The following is a 24,582-nucleotide window of genomic DNA, read 5'->3' on the forward strand; positions in this document are numbered from 1 at the left end:
ACGCCCTACCTCCTACTCTCGGCGCAGCATTCTTCTAGCTGCATCTCGCCATGAAGGTCTCCACACTTCTCGGCCTGCTCCCCGGCACCGCCCTTGCGTCCGATGTCTTGAGTGTTGCATTCTTTGCAAAGGAAAAGAACCATTTGTATGACTTCATCTCGACCAACAACGAGATCGACTATGGCTGCAGACCCGTCGTCATGGCCGCCGATGGCGAGCACAAGCTGCATGCAATCATCTCGGAAGAGCAACTGCACCACTTCAAGAGAAGCTTGAACTCAGACGTAGTCCGCATCGAGACTCTTCACAACCTGAACAAGCGACAGACTGCTACAGCCCCTATCGGCAAGGGCGACCGGTTCAAGGGTGGCAAGGTCGCACCTCGTGGGTTGGGTACTAGGAAGCCGAGCGAGTATGCGGCTTTTCAGAGTGCCGGTATCCTGAATGCGGATGAAGTTTATACAGCAATGAAGGGCTTGGAGAAAGAGTATGGGCTGACTCTGTTTACGCCACCTCACAAGACGTTTGAAGGCACTTCCCTCATTGGCGGCGTTGCGAGCAAGGCCGAGAAGGTCAAGAAGGACAAGCAGCACATTTACTTTACCTCTGGAATTCATGCTCGTGAAAGAGGCGGACCTGACAACCTCATCTACTTCATTAGCGATTTGCTCTATGCGAACGAGCACCGCATCGGCCTCACCTATGGCAACAACACCTACTCCAACTCGGACGTCAAGAAGGCGCTCGCTGCTGGCATCGTCTTCATTCCCATGCTTAACCCAGATGGCGTGCGCCACGACCAAGCGAACAGCAACCTCTGGCGCAAGAATCGCAACCCTGCAAGTGCTACCCCAGGCAAACCGCGAAGCGTCGGAGTTGATCTAAACCGCAATTTCGACTTCCTTTGGAACTTCACTAAGCACTTTGATCCTTCTACCTCTCCCGCTTCCACAGATCCCTCGTCCGAGGCTTTCTATGGCACCGCGCCGTTTTCCGAGCCAGAGACGCAGAACATGGCTTGGGTGTATGACGAGTACCCCAACATCAGGTGGTACATTGATTTGCATTCCGCTGCCGGTACGCTCTTATACTCATGGGGCGACGACATCAACCAGTCGCACGACCCCAAGCAGAACCTTTTCAACCCCGAATATGATGGCAAGCGCGGCATCGTCGATGACGAGCTGTACAGAGAGTACATCGACCAAGAGGATTGGGACAACATCAGCTACCAGGCCAACCGTACGACTGCGGCTATGATCAAGGCAGGAGGTAGTGTATTCGAACCCCAGCAGGCTGTTGGTCTATATCCCACTTCAGGAGCTAGCGACGACTGGTCATTCAGCCGCTGGCACAAGAACAAGAAGGTCAATAAGGTATACGGATACACATTGGAATTTGGCTACCCGACGAACTTCTACCCCACAAGCGCGGAGTTCATCCAGAACATTATTGACACCAACTCTGGTTTTATGGAGTTCATCCTCACGGCTGATGAGATTGGTCTCAAGGGTTGATTGTATTATGAACTGGAAAGATCTGATGATATTATGAGAGATGAAAAGCTGTATACATGAGCTGTAACCATAGTCGATGATATTCAACCTTTTACTAGGCTAGTGGTTTCTGTAGATGCACACTTCAAAAGACACTGCGGTGTTAATCACTATCTATGAAAGCATTTCATGTCAAACCACGATGGCGGAGCGCCAAGCCAACGCAGAGTCAGCTTGAAGAACCGCCTACTGGTAATCACCGTCCAGTAATCGCTTCCCCTGAACTTTCTGCGATGTCTGCGACAGCCCTATTCGCACTGTGTTTGTGTCCTTCTTACCCAGCACTGTCGAGCCTGACGAAGATCGACTATGTGGTGGATTAGACGGCTTCCTCGAAGGCGTATCGATCATCTGCTCGTTTTCGTAAACCAATCGCGTGGGCTTCTCGACCATGTCTTGATCTTCATGCCCTTCGTCATCGACATGCAACTCCGACGTCCCTTGCGCCAACGGCGTATATACTCTACGCCTCAACGCGTGTTCCGTCCGCAACTCAGTCCCAAAGTTTTTCCAAGTCAAGCTTAATCTATTAGGACGATGTTCCGCCTTCCACAACGAATCATGCCACCCCTTATGCTCGAGATTTGCACCTCTAACCCGACGCTCCGGAACCCCCCTAAGCACATCGGCCACATGATCAAATAGCATCACTTTGCCTTTGGGTCCCTGGTTGCCGACATCTATCTTCTGTAGGATGATGTCGTCGATGGCGCGATCGAAACACATCCACTCCACAATGTTTTCCCCAACACGGAATCCTAGTGCTGAACCGCCGTGCTGAAAGGCATTCGGCATATAGCCTACCTCTACACATCCCTCGGGTGGCTCGTCGCCTTCGGGAAGTGGCTTGTCGTGCAGTGGATCTAAGCCTAGTAGCGTATCGACATACCCGTGATCCGGGCGATTCAGCAATGAGCGAAAGTTTTCGATGGAGATGAAGTAGGCTTGGAAGTGGTAGACTGCGATATCATGCATGTAGGATCGGAATTGGATTTGTTTGAGCTTTATGCCGTTTGGCCCGATGACCTTTTGCTCGGCGACGTGTCGTTTTGGCATATTGGTATGTAGATTGGCTGTTGTTTATGAATCTTGTCGCATAGTTGAGGAAAGGTGGAGAGGGGTTCTGATGAGAGTTGATGTGTTTATGGGGTGGGAAGAGTTAAGCATGGTGGGTTCTTGGTGATTTATATCCGGACGAGTTCTCTAGGAGGAGCCATCGTGGTTGTTTACTTTCACGGTGAAAGACTAATTCACGGGCTTGTTGTCACGTAGATACAGTTTTCCCTGGGTGGACGATGGCGGGCTTCTGTTCTGGAGTGAAAGCAGTGGTGAGTGGGGTTCGTGAACATCCTAGCCACGTCTAATTAAGCGATGGAACCAAAGACATCTAATATTCTAAAGACCTTTTCAGTCAAGTTAGTGCATAACGTAGTTGTAACTTGGCAGTGAATTAATGTCTAGGGATTGCCTGGGGAAGGCCCGGTTGCCCAGGTGTGGCTTGCAGACTAGGGTCAAAGAGGGTTAGACCATTTTTGTCCCCCTCAATCCAGGGCTCAGACTTCAGCCTTAGCCTTAGCCTTACACTTCTATGTCATTACACAAATGAGTATATTCACACAGCTAGCGTAGTAATATGCTCCATTACATGGGTACCCGGCAGGCGCCGCGTAAGTATCCGGTCCCTGAAGCGCATCTTGCCACGTCAATAGCCACAGAATTGTGCGATGTCTGTACCAAGCGAGCATGGACACCAAAGACGTTCTCAACACTATTAGATGCCCCATTTGAGCAAGACAGTGTCACAATTACATATGTGGTAACGTCAGAAGAGCTGCGGACGTCGGTATTGAATGGCTGCAGGTTCTGTCGCACGCTTGCTGACGGCATCCATGGAAGGATGTTCCTCGATGAGATGTACCAGCGATGGAATAAGACTGATAGTTGGCCCGAAAGCGTCAATTCTGGCGATAGTAAAAGCCCAGAATATGGAGATGAAGCGATAGAACAAGAACAGGAAGAAGATGGAAATGACTGGAACGATGCGTCTGCTTTCAACGAGGAAAAGATTGCAGACGATGTCACTGGAGGGTGGGAAGCTTGGGAGGACCGTGACACCTTATTCGAAGCCTCCACTTTTGAGGTTAGACTATCGTTTGAAAGAGAGGTAGAAGGTTCGTTTACGTTCATGAATGCTTATATTGAGTCGACGAACGAGGAAACGGATGAACCTAACGCACTTCGAAGATTGCGCGAGGAAAGGCTAGTAGAGTTGCGATACCACATCAGGATGGACGGTATGCAAATTTCCCATACTTACATATCTTCAAAACTCATATATTGTAGGTCGTGGCCCAAATGATGGATTGAGCCTCTTTCCGACCGAGACTAGCAACAGCGCGCTCGGATCGGAGATCAATATGAGCAGTATCAAAGACTGGATGCAAAGGCTACTGCCTATGACAGAATCTTTGGAAATCAACGCGCTCAGAGTACCAGCCAGGTTGATAGAATTGCAAGTTAACGAAGGCTTGCGCATCGTCGACACTTCGTACTTGAAGCCGTCCGATCAAGGCTTTGCAGCTCTGAGCTACGTTTGGGGGATGCAACAAACCTTCATACTTCTGGAAAAGAATAGAGAAGAGCTTTCTAGAGGATTTGATATTGCACAGCTTCCACAGACAATCCGAGATGCTGTGACTGTGACTCGCCATATTGGGCTTCAATACCTCTGGGTTGACGCGCTGTAAGCTTCTTACCTGATTCAAAACGATTCTAACTTCTCGTAGATGTATAATGCAAGACTCGAACGACGACAAATCGCGAGAGCTACCCAAGATGCGTTTGATCTACAAGTACGCAGCGGTGACTATTGTAGCATCCGTCGCGAACTCAGCCATGGAAGGGTTTCTACATTACATCGAAGAGCAAGTAGGGTACTTCATCGAACCAGTCTCAGTGCCTTTCCGCATAAAAGACAATGCACAACCGCAGACGAACGTCATCCTGAGCTATCCAGCCGATTACAAGCGTTCGAAAGACCCCATCAACGATCGCGCATGGACGTTTCAAGAACTACTTTTATCCACCAGAGCTATCATGTTTTCCTACCGCGGCGTGCAGATGATTGATCGGACGGATATACCAGCTGCAGATGGCTTCACTTCTGGTAAAGATCCTCAACTACCCAGTCTACCATGGAGTGGCCAGATGTTCTCGCTTGCTACTGACTCCAAGAATGCACGGCAGATCTGGCTTGCAGTGCGTGGTGAATATAGTCGCCGTAGCCTCACGCATCAGGGTGACAAACTGCTCGCTATCGCTGCTGTTGCTGAAGAGTTGGGAAGAAAGTATGAGAGCCAGTACCTCGCTGGAATGTGGGAACGTGATCTCGCTATGGACCTCCAGTGGAGTTGTCCGCGTCATCAGAACGTTAGTAGCCGCGACTTTGGACGGAAGACGAGAGCCCTGGGATATGTGGCACCGTCGTGGAGCTGGGCCTCGGTTGATGCGAGCGTCGAGGACTTCATCCACGTTTGGGAAGAAGAGGGGGAAAGGGGTGGTGCGGGCATCAAAGACGCACTCGGCTTCAAAGTCATATCCTGTGACGTTGAACGCTCTGTTCCAGACTTCGCATACGGCGCTGTCAAGTCAGGGACTTTGGTTGCCAAAGGCCGACTGCTCCAATTTGTCTGGCGCCCACACAAAGATGATGATTTTCACAGAAATCTGGAGTCTGATGGGTTCCTCGTCGTATTAGGGCAGCCTAAAGACAACCCCTACTCAGAGATCACGTGCGGCGAAGCGACGCTAGATGCACTTGACCCAGAACTTCAAAACGGCGTTGAAGTCACCTGTCTTGCAACACGGCTGATCGAAAATGTACCCGGAAGAGACGATGTTGAGGGATTAATGCTCCTGCCAGAGATGGAAGAGCGGTATCGGCGCGTAGGTTTCTTCAAGCTCACCACACCTGCTATGTTCGAAGACTGTGGGTTAGAGCATATCACCATTGTTTAAGAGAAAGATTAGTGAAGCTTACATCTTATATCTCGCTTGGTTGATCTAGAATAACCTCCTTTCTTCTGCGAAGTGAACGATGAGGGGCAATGATCCAGACAAAGCTATAAGGTGATTAGGAAGATCTGCGGTAAGAATAGATCTGGCCGGGTGGTCCTCCCTAACACTGAAAGGGGCCACCAATCCAACTAATTAATTTTCGAATTATGGACCTTCTGAACCCGAAGTGAAGGTGAAAGGCTGCACCAGGCGCCAAGCCCAACTCGGGGGACAACACTCGTACCTTGGCCTTTCTTCGTCACTGACGTTACTCAGCCATGAGGTTCAATCTCCTCTTCAGCCTTGCCCTGTTGTCTCTGACAGCCGGCGACACTCTTTGTCTGCTCAAGTACGTTTTTGTAGCGTCAACAGTTGCCTGATTGTGTAATACCAGTACTGACCACGGCAGAGTAGTTGCACGCAAGATATCTCACTGATCACCAATCTCACCAAACTGGAACATGGGAACGGGTTTGACAACGCTGCACCGCCGCCTCCTCCTCCACGACCACCGCCAATCCAACCGGCGGACGACAGTCTTTGGAAAAGGTGCAGTGACAAAGGCTGTATGCTCGCGTGGGCCATGAGAGCGGATGATCAAAACGTTGGCCCATCGTACAACCCTACTCGCAATACAGCTCGGAGCCCGTACCATAGCATCAACGATCTCCAACAATGGCTTTGGAACCCATTTCCGAAAACTAGAATCAATCCGGCTATGCACGACTTCTACAATACCTGGGGAATCGGCTACGCCCTCGTGGGCCTCGGAATAAATGCAGTCTCATTCGAGTACGACGGCGGCAAGAACGAACTCTTCTTCATAGATCATCAAAGTTTTGATTCTGCCATCCCAGACGTCAATAAGCAATGGTATGAGGTTGAAGGAAAGAAGTACCGCGCAACCGGTGCATCGTACACCTTCACACTGAGTTGGGAAGAAGGCGTTATCATGAGCCTGAACAGAATATCTCCAAAATATGCGGCCAAGGATCGAACACCACCCGTTTCTGATGATGAGATACCTAAACTCAACCAGTTCTCGGATGTTGCTTGGATTGGCTGGGACACTGTTTGTCGACGCGAAGGCACTGATGTCAAAAAGCTCCGCTACTTCCTCTCCGTTGGCATCAATAATGAAGATACCAAAGCAGTTATACTTCGGGCCCTGAGCGCTAAGGGCTGGCAACTTAGCGGATGGCCGGGCCATACGTTTGAGAAGCATTGGATGGAGACACGAGCTATCTTGGGTAAGTATGCATGCCATAGGTATTATATGCAGTTCGTTCCGGCTTTTCATTTGCATCGCCAAGGCTCCCTGGCTGATCCTCGAACAACAGGCACACCGAACCTTCAGGGGTTTGCGTACTTCCTCATACAGCATAAATACCGACTCGGCAACATGTTCATTGATAAACTGCAGATCTTCCATGGGGATACTCTCCATAAGAATCCCTGCATCGTCATGCACCTATCCCAACCAACTGCTGGTGCTGAGGTGGAACGAAGATATGAGGGAAAGAACGTCCTACGAGTGCATAAAGTACGTAGCAAGCTGTGAATCATGGGCCTAGAGTAGAGATCTGGTACTAGCAGAGGGCTCCGGCCAGGCATATAGATCTATGCGACCCCTACTCTGTCACATACGGCCATGGACACAAACAGATTCTCTCGTCCGATATGCCATGTTTGCGGTGCTGCGTCGGGTAATAGGTAGCATGTTGCTCGTTCCTGAAACCCTAATCCGTATTCTCGACCTTAAGACCAGGCAGAAATAGAAGTAATCAGCGCTTACGCCCTGGTTGAGATATCACTGGTCTGTAGAGCTGTACTTTGAGAGCTAGGCAACTTAATCTTGAGCAGGCTAATAGATACACGGAGTGGCGTGGACGTAGGTCCCATCTCGGATGAAGCCAACGACCTATACTATCGAAGGTTGCCAATAAATCTGGTTATCCTTCGAGCAATAGACGGACGAGGCCCGAGACTCGACGTTCGCTCTGCAATGAAGTGATATGCTTGCAAGCTATTCGTCTTGAAGGCATGTGTGCCACCCCATAAGAACAAGCGAAACACTCGGTACGTTTCCTCGCCCCATCCAGCAATGATATATTCCTTTGCTGCCTCAAGACGCTTTGCCCATTCCAACATTGTAAGCTCGTAGTCACGAGTCTCTCGGGCAACGTCGACAATCTCAAAACCGTGGTAGAGCATCTCGGCAAGTACATCTTGGAGGGTCATGAACGTATGAGTTCCTCGCCAGACATAATCGCGAGTGAAAGAGCTCACGGCAAATTTCTCTACAGCAGCCGAGCCGTCGAGATATAGTCTACCGCCAGGTTTCAGAACTTTCCAAACACTGCGCGCAAATCTGCGGTAGTTTGGTATGTGCTCGATCACGCCATAAATAACAGCATGGTCGTATGGTTCAGCCGGGTTGTGGTTGAGGAAATCCTCGAGGAAGACCTCACCGGGAAGGTTCTGCTCCTCAATGAGTCGGCTAATGAACCTCTGCGAATCCTTCGCAATGGTCAATGTAGTAACGTGTACTCCACGGGCACCGCAATACTGCGTTACGCCGCCCCATCCGCCACCAATATCGAGCAATCGCATGCCCTCCTTGAGTCCAAGCCCCTGGTACATAGACTCAAGCTTATGTTCCGAAGCCTCTTCAATGCTTTCGTCGGGCTTCTGAAAGAGCCCATGCGAGTAGAAACGGAAGCGTTTGTCGATGAAAGTCAAGTAAAAGTCGTCACCCCGACTGTAATGTTCGCCGACAGCTTTGGCGTTCATTTTTGTCGCTGTCCGAGCAAAGTCGTAGAGGAATTGAATCTTTTGTCGCAATGGCATCTTATCCTGTATGCGTTCCCTTGCACCAAAAAGAACTCCGATATCTCCCTCAACATCGATGTCACCTCTTACAAAAGCTTCTGCAATGCTAAGCTCTGTCATCGGCGTCTGAAGGGCCTTCTTGGAGCGGAAGACGATGCGATAGCTAGGCTGACCACTGCCAATTGAGTGAATTGCACCGCCTGGCAGCTGAATCTCGCCCGGTAAGTCGAGACTGGCTAGCAGTGGAGCAAGCCCTGTTCGGGGTAGCATGGTGCGAGAGTAACCGGGTGCCATGTTAGAGGGAGAAAGAGAAGTTGTAAAGCTCGGAGAGCCCTGTGCAAATCGTAAAAGTGGTGTTGCAACACAAGGAACAGTACAGTACCGCGACTTTCGTTCGCAGCGAGGCATCAGCGGTACCAGTACTTGAGGGAAAGTAGGATACGAGAGCGGAGAATGCACATGGGGTTAGCGATGCGACAACAAAGCGACTAGGCATTTTTGGTTAAAGATCTCACGTAACGTTCGGGTGTAACGGATCTCCATTTCTAGTGCATTAGGACAGAAAACCTACGACCTGTGCTTATCTGCACTTTATAGGTACGACTGCGATCGGCTTGAGAATTCTACAGATATAAACGCACCTGGCCCGAGGGCCGGCAACGCCTTTGGACGCGCCAAGAAGGCTGTAGAGGGCGACTCGCTATAGGTCTTATTGGCAGCGACCACGGATCCAAAAACATAGACAACTGCGCTATATAAATCATTTGTGTAGTAGCGTTGCTATTTCCTCGTGTAAGACCTCGTGTCAGACAAGCCTCGTATAGTAGCGTCGGTCCGACCTCGTGTAAAACAGGGTGCGCCCTTGGCGAGCAAAACGATTAGCCCTTTCACAGCCACAACTCTATGACACTAAAAGCACAGTTGGATCTTGGATACGAGTGGCGACAGCCTTCAATATGCATACACTGTCTACATCGTACCCGTATACCTAATTTTATCTTGACGCAGGTCCTCTAAGCGACTTTACTTCCCAGCCGACAAGTGACTCACCAGACAGCTCAACGCGACAGTCATACATATATATATAAAGAGTTCTGTCGTGATCATACCAAATGGACATACCTACAAGATGAAACCACATATTCTCAAGCGAGTCTGGACAGAAGTCAAAGAAGTCAACGCCGACTTCTTCAATCTCCGGACTGTGATCTCTCCCGATATCGTCGACGATAATGCTACACGCTTCTATTTCATGATGCTGCCGAACGACGGAGCCATGGCTCACCTTACTCTTGTTGGCACTTTCCACATTCCCGATGTAAGCAACGGCTACGATTTGCAGAGAGCTCTCCGCGATTGACAACTTTTTCTTCTCCGGTACAGAGTACATATATCATTTCGGTGCAAGGAAGACCTGGCTGTGGTCAAGATGATACATGCATGAGATACATGTTCCCACTTTCCCTCCTCATGCTGACTTTGTACCTGTGACTCAGAGGTATCCCGAGTCGCCACCAATTGTGCAGCTCCACACACCCACAAAACGATACAATGTCGACGCCTATAGGTGTGAACTTGGAAAGAAGACACCACGCAGCACTATGTGTTTCGACATTCTCCGTTCACAAGCTGCAGGGGGGACTTGGAAGCCAGAATATACCCTCTCCTCCTTGTTCGCGTCTCTGATGTCTGCGATCGTATCCTGTACGTAATTCCCGGGTACGAGTAGATGTCGCAACTGACTTCGTACTGCTACTACTAGTCTACGTTACACAGCAGTATGGTGGAGAAGTACCCGAATACGTGACCATGGAGAAGCTCCATACAGTCAAACGAGACGCCAAAGCGACTTACGAGCAACATAAGAGCCACTTACCCAATGTGCCAAGAATTCCACTGGTCGAAGCAACAATGGTACCTGCAAAGAGCCTTTTTGCCCCCCAAGAAATACAAGCTGGATGTCCTGTCAAGGTCACATCGGAGCCAATATACCTACAAACTGGGTCTGACGAGGTGCATTCGTTTGCGGTAGACCTGTCAGGCCTACATGCAGATATTGTCTTTTCAGTCATCTTGAGCAATTCGAACGACGTGTTAGGAAGGGAATCAGGCACAATATTGGTGCGTAATGGAGTAACGGCGACCGCAGCGCGCAAACTTGCCAATAGAAACACTGTGTGGTTCTATCACGGCAAGCCGATGAACGACGGAGATATGCGATTACACGTAACGATTGGCAGAGACCAGATGACCTTTGCCTATTACGAAGACGGTCGCCTGTATGTCCATGGGGATTGTCCGGTATCGCGATTGTCTGCGGAACACATTGGCGATGTGAGAGACGTTCCATTCTATGTGCACATTTACACGAAAGACAAGACGAGAAATACTACAGCTTATAAAGGGGCAGTCACTATAAATGTGCTTGAAATTGATGGAAAAGGCTATATTCACGAGTCAGTGGGCGAGGACGAGCGCAACGACTTTGGATTTGAGATGATACAGCATTCAGACACAACTTCTGGGCAGGACGTAGAGCCAGCAGCGCAAGATGATAGATTGAGCAGTGCGCTGGCAGGAATGATGGTAACGTAGTTGCGTTTCCTAATTGCTAAACGTCGTACGTGCCTAATAATACTGTACCTCTCACTTTTTCATCGGCGGAGAGTTCTAACGAGTACATCACTGCACAGATGTTAGCTTTGGAGATATCTGAATGAATAAACATCTCATTCTGACGTACTGGATAGCTCGTAAGCTTATGACCGCATGCTGACTTGACTATTCAAATGTTGGTGGACTCAATGGTCAACACTACCTACTCTCCATTACTAGGTCGTAGTACCGGGGAATTGGCTGTGACACCAAGGCATGGCCATTCCACGGCGAATGTCGGAACGCCAGTAAGAGACTCGAGAACCTCCGCACTCACATGAACGCCTTTTCCCTCGAGGCGAACTTTCAGTCACTTTGACACGTATACCAGCCAATGGCGTTACCAACATGGCGTTCAGGCGGATCCGTTTGCCCGCATAGTTCGAATGAGGGGAATGCGGACGCAGGGCTGATGGAACTTAAATAAGGCACACATCTCACCTCGCCCATGGACAGCCCCTGGACCTACCTGTCACTCACTTCTCGACTATCCAGGATACCGCCATCGCCAACCATGTCGAGCAAGTCCAAAGAAACGCCATGCCAGCTGCTCCCACGTCGGCTGCTTACCGCACGTCATAGCAGCTCAAGGAGGCTTCCCCGCGTCGCAGGATGAAGAGCTGCGCGTGACGACTCGTTGCACCCGCGTCCAAGAGCCCAAGGAGCATCTGCCGTTCCCCTCTGGCACAATCAATTCGCGTATACACAGTCCGTCCGTGGGGTTTTTAGCCGCTCTCCCGGAGCAACCTGCTGCTTGCGGCACAGGCCGTGTCCAAGCTTGGGGCTCTGCGACGCTTTAAAGGCCTTTCGTCTCCTCGGCTTTCGTTACCCCGCTAGCGACTCCGTTAGCCACCATCACCGTCCTATCAACCGAGCCTCGCTGCCCTTCAGCGCAATCGGAACCGCGGCCGGAAACCCAGAACTCTGCCATCGTTCTCGTCAACTGCTCTTTCCGAGGTTAAATCCTACCTACATTCGCCATGAGGCCCGCCACCGCTGCCAGCGCGGCCTTCCGCTCAGCGACCGCAATTGCACGACTCCCTCGACCACAAGCCTGCGGTTTTGCGACTCGGTACCTAGCCTCCCAAACAGCTGCGAAGTCGGCCCAGCTCTCGACGACGCGACGAACCACCGCAACCACCTCGTCTGTAGCTACACCAGGCTACACCACCCAGATTGGGCAGCACAGAATGGCGTCTTCTACGGGAGTCAAGAAGATCAAGGTCAAGAACCCGGTGGTGGAGCTGGACGGTGATGAGATGACCAGGATCATCTGGCAGGTCATAAAGGACAAGGTACGGAACAAGCAGATAGCCAGAGAGCGTCTGTAGGGCACGCGCTCATGGTTGCAGTTCATCCACCCGTATCTCGACATCGACCTCAAGTACTACGATCTTGGTCTGCCCTACCGTGACGAGACAAACGACCAAGTTACCCTCGATGCCGCCGAGGCTATCAAGAAGTACTCTGTTGGTGTCAAGTGCGCGACTATCACGCCGGACGAGCAGCGAGTGGAGGAATTCAAGCTCAAGAAGATGTGGCTGTCGCCAAACGGCACCATCCGGAACCACTTGTAAGTCAAGTAGCTGCACACCGAGTAGCAAGAAGGGTACTAATCATGTGCTGCAGAGGAGGAACCGTCTTCCGCGCACCCATCGTTATCCCCCGCATCCCTCGTCTCGTACCAAGCTGGAAGCAGCCCATCATCATCGGCCGTCATGCGTTTGGCGACCAATACCGTGCCAAGGACCGTGTGATTCCTGGCGAGGGCACACTGGAGATGGTCTTCACACCCAAGGGCGGCAAGCCCGAGGTCATCAAGGTCTACGACTACCCTGCTGGCGGAGGTGTGGCTCAGACCCAGTACAACACCACCGACTCCATCTCAGGGTTTGCCCACGCCTCGTTCAAGATGGCCCTCGACAAGAAGCTGCCACTCTACATGAGTACCAAGAACACCATCCTGAAAGCATACGATGGCAAATTCAAGGATGTCTTCCAGGAAATCTACGAAAGCCAGTACAAGAAGGACTTTGAGGCTGCGGGCATCTGGTACGAGCATCGTCTGATTGACGACATGGTCGCCCAGATGATCAAGAGCGAGGGCGGCTACATCATCGCCTTGAAGAGTGCGTATACGTCCCTTGCCGTCACAAAATTCTGCTAACAGTTCTCAGACTACGATGGAGATGTCCAATCCGACATTGTCGCCCAGGGTTTCGGCTCCCTCGGCCTGATGACCTCCGTCCTCATCACCCCCGACGGCAAGACGTTTGAGGCCGAAGCCGCCCACGGCACCGTCACCCGTCACTTCCGTGAGCACCAAAAGGGCAAAGAGACCTCCACCAACCCCATCGCCTCCATCTACGCCTGGTCACAGGGTCTCGCGAAGCGCGGTGAGCTCGACAACACACCTGAGCTTGTCGTATTTGCCGAGCAGCTTGAAAAGGCTTGTGTCGACACCGTCGATATCGATGGCATTATGACAAAGGATCTGGCGCTGGCGTGTGGAAAGAAGGACAGAGGTAGCTGGGTTACTACAAATGAGTACCTTGATGCGGTAGAGCGGAGGCTGAAGGCTAGCTTGAAAGAGAAGCTATAAGCGGGGTTCGGAGATGCGGGGGAGACCCTGGAAAAAGGACTGGATTGAATGATCTCACGAGTATATATTTGGATACTTACGTGCATGTAGATGGAGTTTTTGCTTACTACATGCTAGACAGTAAATAAACAAGATCAAAGACACAAATTGTGCAGCCGAAGTTGTGCCAGCTCGTGCACGTTTTCATGTCTCACGGCATCATGCATGTCGGGTGGTATTTGTTTGTTACACACGTTGATTCAAAACATGTGTTGCGACCTCTGCCTTGACCTTTCTTCCGCCTTTCATTTTCATTTTCATTTTCTCAGTCCGGGTCTCTAAAACGGTCGCTGATCTTATCAATATTGTTCGGATCACATGATGGACGCCTTCACTCAGAGCCCCAGCACAGACTCGGTTCCCCGGGCCACCACGCCTACTATGGTGAAGGGAGCAACGTCACTCCCACCTTCAGCTCCCGATGAGAACAAGGAGCCCAGCGCGACTCCACCTTCATCGCCCAGAAAGCACTTTTCACCGTCAACTCCGAAGTCGACCCCATTACACCGACGCTATCTGCAGGAGGTAGCGATGTCACCAGCAACACCGTCTCGCACGCCTACCCAAGATAAGCGCGACAACGTCACGAAAGGACGAGATAGCCCCACCAAAGGCCGGGAGAGTCCGAGTAAGCAAAATGTGGAGATTGGCCAGAATGGGTTCTACTTCTCGTGTGAGCTGCCCATGGGTAAAGTCACGCCTAAGAAAGGTGGGACACCAAGCAGGCCTGGATCGCCAAAGAAGGATGGTCCTACGGGTACCCCAACCAAACGAACGCCGAAGCCGGTGAAGGAGTCCAGCCCGGTCAAAAAGAGCCCTGCGAAGGCACTCTTTGGGACGCCGCCGCGGAAGACAGGCACACCGATGCAAAGTCGTGCGGCTACTCCAGTTAAGCGCACAGCTCAGAGCAACGGGTCGCCTTTGAAATCTGTCAAGACTGCGTCGCGATTTGCGCAGAATCTATCGTCAACGCCCACTGAGAAGGAGGCTTCGAATGCGACATGTAAAGCGCCTGCTGCTTCCAATTCGGGTGGTAGAGCCCCGCCCGCTGAGAAGATACGAACGTCAACAACATCCCATCTCTTAGACATCGGACACCTAATGGCGGGCCTCAACGTCAGCGCCCTGAAGGCGGGTGGTCGAGCGGGGAAAGATCACGTCGACGACCAAGACCGGATCCAAAGATCGGAGCCACCCACACCACTTAGGAGGGCAGCTGAGAGGCTCCCATCACTCGATTACTCCACGATGCAGAGACCCGATGACCACACCACGAATGTCTCGACCGGAACGCAGACGGCACATCTTTCACCCGAAATCATCGTCGAGCCTAATATTGCTCTAGATATGAAGAAGCAAGAACAAACTCTGCAGTACCCGCCACTCTTGTTTCCAAAGGCAAAGCCAGAGGCTGGCGAGGGTGGTCCGGAACAGGCAACAGCGCAGCCATCAAGCAAGCATGTTAATTGGCAGGGTGCCCACTCACTCTCCCCAAAGGCTCCAAAAGGGAGGATTCCGAGGATTCTGAAGCGTGTCGGCACGGATCCTGGGGTCCGTCAAGCAATGCATACAGAGATGGTCATGACTGAGGCCTCTTTGCGCCGCTCCACTGGAAACGAATACTTCTTACGAGTGCCAGTCAACAACAACGAGCTACCAGCAATGTCTAACACGTTGTTCGAAGCAGGTCAGGAGGCGCGAGAGCCAGCGTTAACGAGCACGCGTTTGGCATCACGAACACTTAGCAGGGCCAACTCCGACACTTCATCTCTTGGAACAGTACGAGCCAGCATGGTGATGGGTGCGCAGAAACGCGCTGGTGCACCCAAGATTCCTAGTACTCCGCAGCCTCTCACACATATCACGGCTACACATTCCGCTAGCAAAGAAAGGGCCCCTGCGACCAAGCACGTAAACACAGCTGGACGATTTGCAGGAAAGTCGAGCGCCCCAGGGACTTCGCGCACTAGCCCAACAAGCGCAGCGTCTATCAAGTCTACCAAGGTCACGACAGGCACTGTTAGGACACCACAGCAGCGATCAGGGACACCTAAAGGTGTGGAGACGCCTTCTCGTATACGGCTTCGCGATACTACCGCGCGTGCGACCCCAGTAGCTACACCCTCGAGGAGCAAGGATGGGGGAGCATCGAGACCGCGAGGTGTTGGCAAGCCGGCTTCCAACACACCGACGTCTACGAGAGGAGTATCAGCTGCAAAGCTCCCTACTTTGACTCGCCAACCGCTTCCGAGAACGCCGTTACCCAGCAGAACTCCCAGACTACCACGCTTGATAACCTCGAAACCTTACAATCCTGCGACTGATCCGCGCCCATACGAGAAGAAGTTTGCTAGCGCAGTGGAAATTGCAGATCGCGTTGCCGGGTGGAATAGCGAGGACAGGAAGAAGGCAGCTCAGTCTAAGCTCTCTGCTCCTCGGGTGTTGACATCGCCCACCAAAGCAGCCAAAAGCCCTAGCAAACAGAAGACGGACCAGCAGTCCTATACACCAGAAGGCTCGCCAAATAAGCTACCTTCGCCCGTCAAGAGCCCTACGCTCCACCCAACCCACCTCAAGCCGGCTCCAGCCCCCACTCCCGGGTCCGCTCGGCCTACCACCAAACTTCCGAAGACACCAGGTCCGCGCAAAACTGCAGTAAACAGACTCAAGGGTGAAGATGCATTGAAGACACCAGCGAGCCGTCGTATCGGCGTATTGGATAGAAATGCCTTGCGGACGCCATCAAAGGCTATAGAGAGCTCGCTTGATCGTGCTATTGATGCGAAGATTGCAGAGGATGCAAAGAGTGGGAAGGAGTTTACACCGAGTGGAAATAGGGTCAAGGACCTGTTAGAGGCGAGACAAGGGCAAGGGTTGTGAACTTGTGTAAAAGTTAGAGTTCTATTAGATGAACCGTGGCATGTATTTTGGGAGATAATATCGTAGATGGGTTATGATTTAACAAGCGATTTATATGGTAATAAGTCATTTGTAGACAAGGTTCTTTAAGCAGGGTGATTTATGTTCTTGTAGAGCTCGCTGGGTGGGGGTGAGACTCAAGATTGATAGGATATGAAATAATAAGATGATGACCAAACACTTGACGTCAGAGTCACCATCATACATTTTTGAATTCGTAGAGGCGAAAGACTCGCCCCTTTCATCTTTGCTCATGGAATTCATGTTGGTGAGGCCGAAATCTTGATTCTAGCGCGGTGTACACCGCCCTACACCCTCAGCACGTGCTTCTACCTTCACTTCGGCCAAACACCGGGCGGTACAGCTGCCTGCCGGAGAGTCGCCTCTTAAGCGAGCACGTGTAGCCGGGCTCGTGCGGCCTTGGCTTGTCCATATAAACCCTCTCTCACCTGCGGCCTCCAACTCTTTTCCTCCCCACTCAACCCACCAGCTCCACCTCAATTGCAAATCTTGCATTCTTCGAGCTTCCTCCACTTCCACAAGCCTCACTCAGTTCTTTCTCAAACACATAATCAACATCATCAACATGAGCTCACTCTTGCTCTCACCTGCTCTCACCTACAAGGTCTCAAACCAAAAGTAAGTCTCTCACCTTCCACCTTGCTTGCCGCAGCTTCTGACGTCACAGAAAAACAAACACTCGGCCTTGACACATCACATCAACATGCTTTTGCCCCGCATACACACACAACCTTTCGACATCCTCGAGCTACTGCACGAGCAAGCACTCATTCTCTCACCTCAACCTCAAACAGTAAGTATCTTGCTCGTCTACTTGCTAACTGCTGACATGAGGTAGAACTTGCTTCCTGGAGTGAAGGTGATCTCACCGACACCTTCACTCCACAGCAAACCCAACACACATCGCCTCTCACCAATATGGCACCGACCAGTTGACGCCTTTGCGGCGCTTCGGGGCACTTCTTCATATCAGTAACAAGGACATCGACTTGGAGGCTTGGAGGCACATCAGTGAAGGAATGGCAGATCAGCAGGCAGCTCCGACATCCTCCCAGGTTAGTTACCCACGGCCCGTGGTTCCACGGTTTTTTCCAGTCTGTGGCTTTGAGTTCCTTGCTTGGGAATTGATGGTGTGAGCAACTCCCTATCCATCAGCAACCCCCCTCCCAGACTAGAGCATCGTGTCCTTCGGGACGAGGTCGAGTAAGTCTCCGCGGTACCTTGCAAGGTTCTCTGAGTTCAGGCTGGATTAGATTTGGGGCCCGGTCGGTGGAATTACGCTTGGTTGGACTTGTATCTTTGGGCTGTCTGCTGTGGATTCAGAGTGGAGAATCAGGTGGTATTTTTGGTTGGATTCTGGATGATTGGTCTATAGTATTTTGGTGTGTCTTTGTCTACAGTCAATCAAAACAAACAATACATCAAACATCATCCTCTTTTCTCTGACGTGACTGTGCATAAGACTTACTGTATCCATTGTCCTCTGCTTCGGCCTCTACCTGCTAATATTCTGTACTCTCTCTCGACCATTGACCAGGCTCTTAGCTCCCCTCCTGGTAACTCTTCGTAAACAAATCTCCCTCGTCCTCACTGACCTCGCTCTCCTCGCTCTCCTCCTTGCACGATTCTGTATCGCCTCCACTGCCATTAGCTTCACCACCAGCGCCAGCTACCAAACCTTCACTTTCTGCGCCCCTTCCTCCTCCTAGCCGCGACGACGAGGACCCAGGCAAAGGCGACAGCGACAGCGACAGCGACATAGTAGACCGACCCAGCGTGCGCGATGATTCCGACTCCGACTCCGCTGCTGGACTCCACGCGTTACTTCCACCCACTTCCGATCGACCCACCGTATCCGACGAGGACGCAGAGCAGGCATGTTCCTCCTCACCTTTTCTGCTCTTCGTCATTCGCAGCGGCTGGCCAAAGTGAATTTCTTCTTCGACCCTTGCTCCCATGACGCTAGTCATCGTGGTGGTGTCTTCGACAGAGTAATACGCGCGAATTGCATGAGGCGGTCTTGCAACTATGCCGATGAGCTGTGGGTCTTTGTTGATTTTGCGTGGAGGCTGCTTGGTGTCGTCTTTGGGAGGTTGTTGGGCTGCCATTTTGATTACTGAATACGTGTGGGTGGGAGGTTGATGAGGAGATATGAAGGATGCAGTGGGGGGAATGGGAGAGTAGAGTAATGTAAGCAAAGATTTCGAGACATTGATTTGAGACAAAATGTCGGCAGTCGAACTAAATGCAAGTATATATTGTCTATACATATTCTTTTTGTCTATCACTACACAAGACATGTGTCTCAAAAAGTAGATAGCCTGGTTCCAGAACACTGAAACCACACTGTGAGCATCAAGGTGAATTCTATTCGTTCAGCACAACATCCTATCCATGATTAGCATTGCATTTACTGTTGTAGAGTCCAGAGGACTTACCCTGGCAACCGCGTAGAGCGGCTTGACCCCTGTCCAGTACTCAAACTGATGCACACCCTGTCCAACAAGCACCTCGAGCCCATTCACCGTCTTCCAACCCGCATCCTGTCCAAGTTGAATCAACGCAGTCACAGGAGGCTTGTACGCCATCTCGAGCAATATCCTCTCTCCGCCTGCCAGGGACCTTGCCTTTTCGAACAGTTCAATAACAGTTTCACGAATAGCCGGGTCGATAGGCTGGTCGGCCGGTATAGTGCCGATAGCTACCGTGGGGATAGATTCGAGACTTGCTACTTGTGCAGCCGATGTGAGCACGTGGAGGTTGTATTCCGCGGGGAAGTTGTTCTTCAGAGCCTCGATCTTTGCGGCATTTCGTCCAAGGAGATAGATGGGACCGTATCCCATCTCTTTCAGCGCATAGATGGCTGCTCGACTCGTACCACCGCCGCCAATGACAAGGCCGGATCCGGTACCCTGCGCACCAGCGTTCCGAAGGATGAGAACCATGCCGAGGTAGTCTGTATTGCGGCCAACAAGGCGTGTAACTTCCTTGCCAGTAGACTGGTCGACAAAAGTCTCGGGGACGATGGTGTTGATAGCGCCGATGGCTTCGACCTCAGGACCCACAGTATCAAGATACTGGCGGACGTCCTGCTTTAGCGGGATTGTGACACTCGCGCCACCAAAGTCTGGCGCACGGATGGTCTCGCGGATAGAGCTTGCATCAGTCGTCTCATGTAAACCATAGACGTGCGGCAGTCCGATCTCGCGGAATAGTCTGTTGTGTAGACGCGGGCTGGGACTTTGCTGGACCGGCGAACCAAAGATACAGAACTTCTTAGTGGGAATCTCGCCCATGAGTGCCAAGCCACGACGGATTTCCGCAGCGGATAGCTGACCAGGAGCAGTAGCGGAGGGGAGAAGCGGGTGGGAGACGGGTGTCAAGAAGCCGTTTAGGATCCTACTCAGCTTACCATGTTCGCCCATGTTTATGGCGATCAGTGGAACAGGGTGCGCACTGTCGGCCCAGCGCTTGAAGTCCGCAAGCGCGAAGTTGTCATGAAGAGATTTGGCTACACCAACGAGCTTGATGATAGTGCCATATTGAAGCGCACGATTGTAGTACTGTATCCAAGAGCCATCGCGCCAGCTAAGCTCACCATTTGGATCGTGGTGACTAGCGATGATCTCTGTGGGGCCACGGCTCTCGGAGATCTCACGCAAGATATCTTCAGGCATTGTCATCTCCAAATCGACAAAATCGCAGCCCAGACGTAAGCCCGTTCGGTAGAGCACTCGAGCCTCATCGTATGCCCTGTCGGGGAATTTACCGCCTTGGGCCTTTGTCCGTATTGTGTAGATGACTGGGGTTGTGGTCACTGTTCGTAGTATTGTCAATTGCTCAATTACGAATTCTGGCGAAGGCATTCCCTCAGGTGCGTTCGGGTCTTCGAGCAAGTCGACTCTAAGCTCGACTGCATCGGCTCCGACTACGAGCTCCGGTAGTGTCGCGACACAAGGCTGTAGCTGTGGCGCGGACAAGCAGACGAAGAAAGACTGCTTCTTCTTTTTGATATCCTTCAACGGGGAAGTCTTCCCGGTGATGGTATTCAAGAAGCGAGTAAGCTCCTCTTGAGTGTTCGCCATACTGGCAGACCCGGAAGCCTGACTGTGAAAGCGGTAATTACTGCACTCCACATACCAGGGTTTCCTTCGCAGCCACACGCCCATCATGTCTTCCACATAAGCGGGACGCGTTTTGTCAATCTGAAGGAACTCCATGACCTTGTTGATGTCTCGGGAAACGAGTAGAACAAGACCGCCATTTTTGTGGTAGTCGATCAAGACCTTGCGAGCTTCTGGTATCTCAACTATCCCCCCACCACAAGCGAAGACGTGGCCGGTTGGCTTCTCCTTGACTGTCCTTTGCAGCAGCTTGAGCTCCTCATCTCTAAAGCCCTCCCAGCCTTTCGCCTTTATGAGCTCAGGGATTGTCATGCCAACATGTTCCTCAAGTGCAGTGTCTAGGTCGATCAATGGCCGCCCTAGAGCCCGTGCTGCCCAGCCACCCGCAGTGGTTTTGCCAGCACCTCGCATACCGATGATGTAAATAGACTTTTGTTGATTTTTGGAAGCAACTTTACTACCATGCGAGTGCGTCGGCAGCTCCACACCATCGAGCTGCGCTTTGAAGATCTGGTTCAACGAGTCCCAGTAGCCGGGCCACGTCTTGCCAGTGCAGTCTTTCTCGAGAATGAGGACAGGCGCAGGGGCGACCAAGGAAAGAACAGCAAAGCTCATTGCTACACGATGATCATCATAGCAATGAATGCCGTCCTTGGGGGTGTCAAGTTGGTATCCTCGTCCGTCGACTTCAATGCCGTCGTCGAACTGTCTACAAGTGATTCCGAATTTTGCGAGCTCATCTTCCATAGCCTGTATGCGGTTGCACTCTTTGACACGCTGATTTGCAATACCATAGATGCGGGTAGTTGTTGAGGAGCCGTTTGATGATGCTACAGCCGCCAATACCGATGCAGTGAGGAAAGCGTCAGTCATCGGCTCCATGTCGATCTCTTTCACTGCTCGGAGTTCTCCACGCGGCGGGCCGGTTACAGTCGTAGACGTCTTTGACTGCTCGACCTTGCAACCCATGGGCTTCAGCACCTCGACAGCGAAGCGGGCATCTCCCTGGAGTGAGCCAAACCCAATATTCGGTACTGTGCAAGTGGTGCCTGTGATGGCAGCGATGGCAAGAGGGTAGGTAGCTGAGCTTGCATCGCTTTCCACCTCGTACTCGGCTGGGTTGGTGTAAGGCTTGTTGGGAATGTGATAAGTGTTTGGATCACTTTCTGACCTTCCAACCTGCACGCCGAAAGAAGCCATCATGGCGATTGTCATGTCGATGTAAGGCTGTGAGATCACCTTGCCACCGACCAATCGTAACGTGACTGGCTTCTTGGAGTACGGAGCACTCAAGAGGATGGAAGACACGTATTGCGACGAGACGTTCGCTGTTAGCTCGATCTCGCCGGTAAAGTTCTCGGAGCCGAAACCTCCACAGGCCTGAATTCGCAGGGGCAGACTGCCTTCCTTTTCTTGGTAATCGATGTCCACGCCCATGGTGCGAAGGGACTTGACAAGCGGCCCAATTGGTCGTTCCTTCATGCGAGCATTGCCGGTGACGGTGGTTGATGTGGTTGCTCCTACAGGCTGGCAAAGCGCAGTAACTGAAGTCAGAAAGCGTGCTGCTGTTCCGGCGTTCCCAAGGTAAAGCTCATTGCTTGTAGCCTTCAGATCGCCCCCGTTGCCGGTGACTACTAGCTCCTTGCCATCGTTCTCCCAAGAGAAGCTAGCGCCCTGCATCTTTGCCAGGGCATCTAACATTACCTGAGTATCGTCCGAGTGTAGCAAGTTGGTGATGCGACACGGGCCGGTTCCAAGGGCCGCGAGTACGAGAACACGGTTCGAGATACTCTTGGATCCGGGAGGTGTGCAGGTGACGGTCAAGTCTGATGGAACACCAGGATGGACCGATATGCTCGGAGACAAGGCGATCTTGATATCACGATCTGCAACTGAGCTAGCCTTCTTCTCGTATGTCCTGCCAATACCTGACAACAGCACAACCTTCTTGACTGCACCTGCGTTCTTCTTATCGACTGCCATGATCTTGATGAGCTCATCAACTGGGCAGTGCTTATTCGCCGTCCGCCTTCGTACAGTCTTGTCGGCCAGGGAAGTTGGTAGTCCGTAGCTCGCAATGCACTTGGTCAGTCGCGCAACCGCAGACGGGTCTAGCACACCTAGGTATCGCGCAAGCTCTGCCTCCTTCACCATCCCGATCGCAACACACTCTCCGTGGAGAATCTGGGGTGTGAGGATCGCTTCATAGGCGTGGCCGATGGAGTGTCCGAAGTTCAACAGATTGCGCAGTCCACCTTCGCGCTCATCTGCCGAAACGACGCCTGCCTTGACGCGTACGGAGCCTAGGACTATTCTTTTGAGTATGCTGGCGATGCCATCAAAGTTTCTTCGCCCGTTTACTGCCTTCTGGTCCATTGCAGCCAGTATTGTGTCCGCATTGCCCTCGAGCGTTGTGAATTCCTCCTCATTCCAGATGGCGGCCGTCTTGACTACCTCAGCCATTCCGTTGATGACTTCTCTTTTGGGCAATGTCTCCAAGAACTGCAAGTCGACGTATATTCTCTCTGGCTGCCAGAAGGCGCCGACCAGGTTCTTTCCCGCAGGCACGTCAATGGCCGTCTTGCCACCAATGCTCGAATCTACCATGGCTAGTAGGGTGGTAGGTACATTCACAAACTTAATTCCGCGCATATACGTCGCCGCGACATAGCCGATCATGTCTCCAATCACCCCGCCGCCTAGGGCGATTATGACGGTGTCGCGCACGCATCCTTTCGACAGCAGCCAGTCTTCCACCGCAGCCTTTGTATTCCGCGATTTGGACGTCTCGCCAGGGGCAATTTCGTATGTGAGGAGACGTGGGGGGGAGGACAGCGAGGACGCAGCGGCGGAGAAGGCGCGCTCAAAGGTGGATGTGTAGAGGTGTCCGATGTTGGTGTCGGTGATGAGGACGTAGGTCGACGAGGGAATATTTGTGAGCAGGTCCTGGGCAATGTAGCTCTGCCATAGCCCGTAATCGACGATGATCGAGTCCTTTCCCAGGATGTTGACCCTGGTGGGCTCAGCTGGAACGCCGTTGGTCGACATGGTGGGCTGTCTGGCAGCGAGTCACACTTCGCAAAAAAGAGCGGGAGCGACCACCAAATGCGAACTCTGGGGAAATTGGCGGCTTAGCAGGTGCAATTGTTGAATGGACGTATGGATCTCAGCGCATTTTGATTTAGGCGTGTAAGGGAGTGTGGCACGCTGAGAAATTGACCTTTTGTGGTGTGAGGGCTGCGTCTTTCAAATGACAAAAAATGTCCATGCGGTGAGTCGCCCCGGAGTCGGACCTGCAGGACTAGTGGGGCAACTCAGCACCAAGTCAGTCATCCCCGAGCTGATATTGACCGCGAATTACATCTCTAACTACAGTATATGACTTTCGGATCCGGGTCTCATCGCATCCGTCCGGAGCATCCTGTCTTGTCGCGATGGGTCTGCCCTTAGTAAACGTATCTACGATGCCTGGTAGTACAAGGGTCGATTCGAACGAGCCAGACTCATGACAACCCAAAGAGCCTCCATACGCATTACTGTTACGTTCGCCAACTGTAGAGCGCATATACAAAATTCGGACATCGTCAGTGATATTAGATTGTCGCTTAGAACGTACAGCGAGAAGCCTTCCTAGAAAATGGCGGCTCTGATCCCTTCGATCGACCATCGAGGATGAGTAGAGTACTGCCAGTATACGTGAACGCTTGCAGTCTCCAGGTTTCTGCTACCACAGATCACCGCCTAGGCCATCGCCTTCCAATCTCCAGTTCGACTATTG

General features: G+C 51.9%; 13 protein-coding genes across 13 annotated transcripts; 8 read left to right on the plus strand and 5 right to left on the minus strand.

Annotated features, from left to right (window-relative positions):
* Positions 1-50: 50 nt before the first annotated feature.
* Positions 51-1,517, plus strand: K460DRAFT_280815 (zinc carboxypeptidase A 1 precursor; the record flags this gene model as incomplete). Its single annotated transcript, XM_040928432.1, has 1 exon — positions 51-1,517. The coding sequence occupies one exon, from the start codon at positions 51-53 to the stop codon at positions 1,515-1,517; it is 1,467 nt and encodes a 488-aa protein (XP_040791547.1).
* A 225-nt stretch (positions 1,518-1,742) lies between these two features.
* K460DRAFT_277613 (uncharacterized protein) lies at positions 1,743-2,612 on the minus strand (the record flags this gene model as incomplete). Its single annotated transcript, XM_040928189.1, has 1 exon — positions 1,743-2,612. The coding sequence occupies one exon, from the start codon at positions 2,610-2,612 to the stop codon at positions 1,743-1,745; it is 870 nt and encodes a 289-aa protein (XP_040791548.1).
* Positions 2,613-3,056: 444 nt separating this feature from the next.
* Positions 3,057-4,085, plus strand: K460DRAFT_83823 (uncharacterized protein). The gene is made up of 3 exons (XM_040938736.1): positions 3,057-3,727; positions 3,801-3,850; positions 3,900-4,085. The coding sequence occupies exons 1-2, from the start codon at positions 3,190-3,192 to the stop codon at positions 3,818-3,820; spliced, it is 558 nt and encodes a 185-aa protein (XP_040791549.1). The 5' UTR covers positions 3,057-3,189; the 3' UTR covers positions 3,821-3,850; positions 3,900-4,085.
* On the plus strand, positions 4,013-5,573 carry K460DRAFT_280415 (HET-domain-containing protein; the record flags this gene model as incomplete). Its single annotated transcript, XM_040928400.1, has 2 exons — positions 4,013-4,299; positions 4,343-5,573. 2 exons carry the CDS (start codon positions 4,013-4,015, stop codon positions 5,571-5,573), a joined length of 1,518 nt encoding a protein of 505 aa, XP_040791550.1.
* A 317-nt stretch (positions 5,574-5,890) lies between these two features.
* K460DRAFT_375732 (uncharacterized protein) lies at positions 5,891-7,173 on the plus strand (the record flags this gene model as incomplete). The annotated part of the gene is made up of 3 exons (XM_040934801.1): positions 5,891-5,961; positions 6,027-6,862; positions 6,953-7,173. The coding sequence occupies 3 exons, from the start codon at positions 5,891-5,893 to the stop codon at positions 7,171-7,173; spliced, it is 1,128 nt and encodes a 375-aa protein (XP_040791551.1).
* Positions 7,174-7,538: 365 nt separating this feature from the next.
* On the minus strand, positions 7,539-8,738 carry K460DRAFT_280756 (S-adenosyl-L-methionine-dependent methyltransferase; the record flags this gene model as incomplete). Its single annotated transcript, XM_040928429.1, has 1 exon — positions 7,539-8,738. The coding sequence occupies one exon, from the start codon at positions 8,736-8,738 to the stop codon at positions 7,539-7,541; it is 1,200 nt and encodes a 399-aa protein (XP_040791552.1).
* Positions 8,739-9,716: 978 nt separating this feature from the next.
* K460DRAFT_364915 (uncharacterized protein) lies at positions 9,717-10,270 on the plus strand. The gene is made up of 2 exons (XM_040933083.1): positions 9,717-9,762; positions 9,941-10,270. The coding sequence occupies exons 1-2, from the start codon at positions 9,721-9,723 to the stop codon at positions 10,154-10,156; spliced, it is 258 nt and encodes an 85-aa protein (XP_040791553.1). The 5' UTR covers positions 9,717-9,720; the 3' UTR covers positions 10,157-10,270.
* K460DRAFT_83878 (uncharacterized protein) lies at positions 9,947-11,157 on the plus strand. The gene has a single exon (XM_040938737.1). The coding sequence runs from the start codon at positions 10,254-10,256 to the stop codon at positions 11,037-11,039; it is 786 nt and encodes a 261-aa protein (XP_040791554.1). The 5' UTR covers positions 9,947-10,253; the 3' UTR covers positions 11,040-11,157.
* Positions 11,158-11,750: 593 nt separating this feature from the next.
* On the plus strand, positions 11,751-13,970 carry K460DRAFT_364916 (isocitrate dehydrogenase-like protein). The gene is made up of 4 exons (XM_040933084.1): positions 11,751-12,394; positions 12,452-12,672; positions 12,729-13,228; positions 13,277-13,970. The coding sequence occupies exons 1-4, from the start codon at positions 12,080-12,082 to the stop codon at positions 13,699-13,701; spliced, it is 1,461 nt and encodes a 486-aa protein (XP_040791555.1). The 5' UTR covers positions 11,751-12,079; the 3' UTR covers positions 13,702-13,970.
* A 3,424-nt stretch (positions 13,971-17,394) lies between these two features.
* On the minus strand, positions 17,395-18,079 carry K460DRAFT_364920 (uncharacterized protein). The gene is made up of 2 exons (XM_040933085.1): positions 17,519-18,079; positions 17,395-17,473 (listed from the first exon to the last, which is right to left on the minus strand). Exons 1-2 carry the CDS (start codon positions 17,646-17,648, stop codon positions 17,448-17,450), a joined length of 156 nt encoding a protein of 51 aa, XP_040791556.1. The 5' UTR covers positions 17,649-18,079; the 3' UTR covers positions 17,395-17,447.
* On the plus strand, positions 17,610-18,174 carry K460DRAFT_83920 (uncharacterized protein). The gene is made up of 2 exons (XM_040938738.1): positions 17,610-17,735; positions 17,836-18,174. Exons 1-2 carry the CDS (start codon positions 17,700-17,702, stop codon positions 18,124-18,126), a joined length of 327 nt encoding a protein of 108 aa, XP_040791557.1. The 5' UTR covers positions 17,610-17,699; the 3' UTR covers positions 18,127-18,174.
* A 47-nt stretch (positions 18,175-18,221) lies between these two features.
* K460DRAFT_404248 (uncharacterized protein) lies at positions 18,222-18,788 on the minus strand (the record flags this gene model as incomplete). The annotated part of the gene is made up of 1 exon (XM_040936709.1): positions 18,222-18,788. One exon carries the CDS (start codon positions 18,786-18,788, stop codon positions 18,222-18,224), a length of 567 nt encoding a protein of 188 aa, XP_040791558.1.
* Positions 18,789-18,910: 122 nt separating this feature from the next.
* On the minus strand, positions 18,911-24,036 carry K460DRAFT_304681 (Pentafunctional AroM protein). The gene is made up of 2 exons (XM_040929985.1): positions 19,119-24,036; positions 18,911-19,068 (listed from the first exon to the last, which is right to left on the minus strand). The coding sequence occupies exons 1-2, from the start codon at positions 23,850-23,852 to the stop codon at positions 19,048-19,050; spliced, it is 4,755 nt and encodes a 1,584-aa protein (XP_040791559.1). The 5' UTR covers positions 23,853-24,036; the 3' UTR covers positions 18,911-19,047.
* Positions 24,037-24,582: the final 546 nt, after the last annotated feature.

The sequence above is a fragment of the Cucurbitaria berberidis genome, assembly GCF_010015615.1.
Source record: "Cucurbitaria berberidis CBS 394.84 unplaced genomic scaffold K460scaffold_2, whole genome shotgun sequence".
In the NCBI taxonomy this organism is placed as follows: domain Eukaryota; kingdom Fungi; phylum Ascomycota; class Dothideomycetes; order Pleosporales; family Cucurbitariaceae; genus Cucurbitaria; species Cucurbitaria berberidis.

Coding starts and splice junctions, on each gene's coding strand:
- K460DRAFT_364916 (XM_040933084.1), top strand. CDS start 12,080: ATGAGGCCCGCCACCGCTGCCAGCGCGGCCTTCCGCTCAGCGACCGCA. Junction 12,673..12,728: donor GGCACCATCCGGAACCACTT/GTAAGTCAAGTA, acceptor CATGTGCTGCAG/AGGAGGAACCGTCTTCCGCG. Junction 13,229..13,276: donor CTACATCATCGCCTTGAAGA/GTGCGTATACGT, acceptor AACAGTTCTCAG/ACTACGATGGAGATGTCCAA.
- K460DRAFT_83823 (XM_040938736.1), top strand. CDS start 3,190: ATGCTCCATTACATGGGTACCCGGCAGGCGCCGCGTAAGTATCCGGTC. Junction 3,728..3,800: donor GTTTGAAAGAGAGGTAGAAG/GTTCGTTTACGT, acceptor CGCACTTCGAAG/ATTGCGCGAGGAAAGGCTAG.
- K460DRAFT_83878 (XM_040938737.1), top strand. CDS start 10,254: ATGGAGAAGCTCCATACAGTCAAACGAGACGCCAAAGCGACTTACGAG.
- K460DRAFT_304681 (XM_040929985.1), bottom strand. CDS start 23,852: ATGTCGACCAACGGCGTTCCAGCTGAGCCCACCAGGGTCAACATCCTG. Junction 19,069..19,118: donor CGCTCTACGCGGTTGCCAGG/GTAAGTCCTCTG, acceptor AATCATGGATAG/GATGTTGTGCTGAACGAATA.
- K460DRAFT_364920 (XM_040933085.1), bottom strand. CDS start 17,648: ATGAAGAAGTGCCCCGAAGCGCCGCAAAGGCGTCAACTGGTCGGTGCC. Junction 17,474..17,518: donor TTCACTCCAGGAAGCAAGTT/CTACCTCATGTC, acceptor CAAGATACTTAC/TGTTTGAGGTTGAGGTGAGA.
- K460DRAFT_364915 (XM_040933083.1), top strand. CDS start 9,721: ATGGCTCACCTTACTCTTGTTGGCACTTTCCACATTCCCGAT. Junction 9,763..9,940: donor GCACTTTCCACATTCCCGAT/GTAAGCAACGGC, acceptor CCTGTGACTCAG/AGGTATCCCGAGTCGCCACC.
- K460DRAFT_83920 (XM_040938738.1), top strand. CDS start 17,700: ATGGCAGATCAGCAGGCAGCTCCGACATCCTCCCAG. Junction 17,736..17,835: donor CAGCTCCGACATCCTCCCAG/GTTAGTTACCCA, acceptor CCTATCCATCAG/CAACCCCCCTCCCAGACTAG.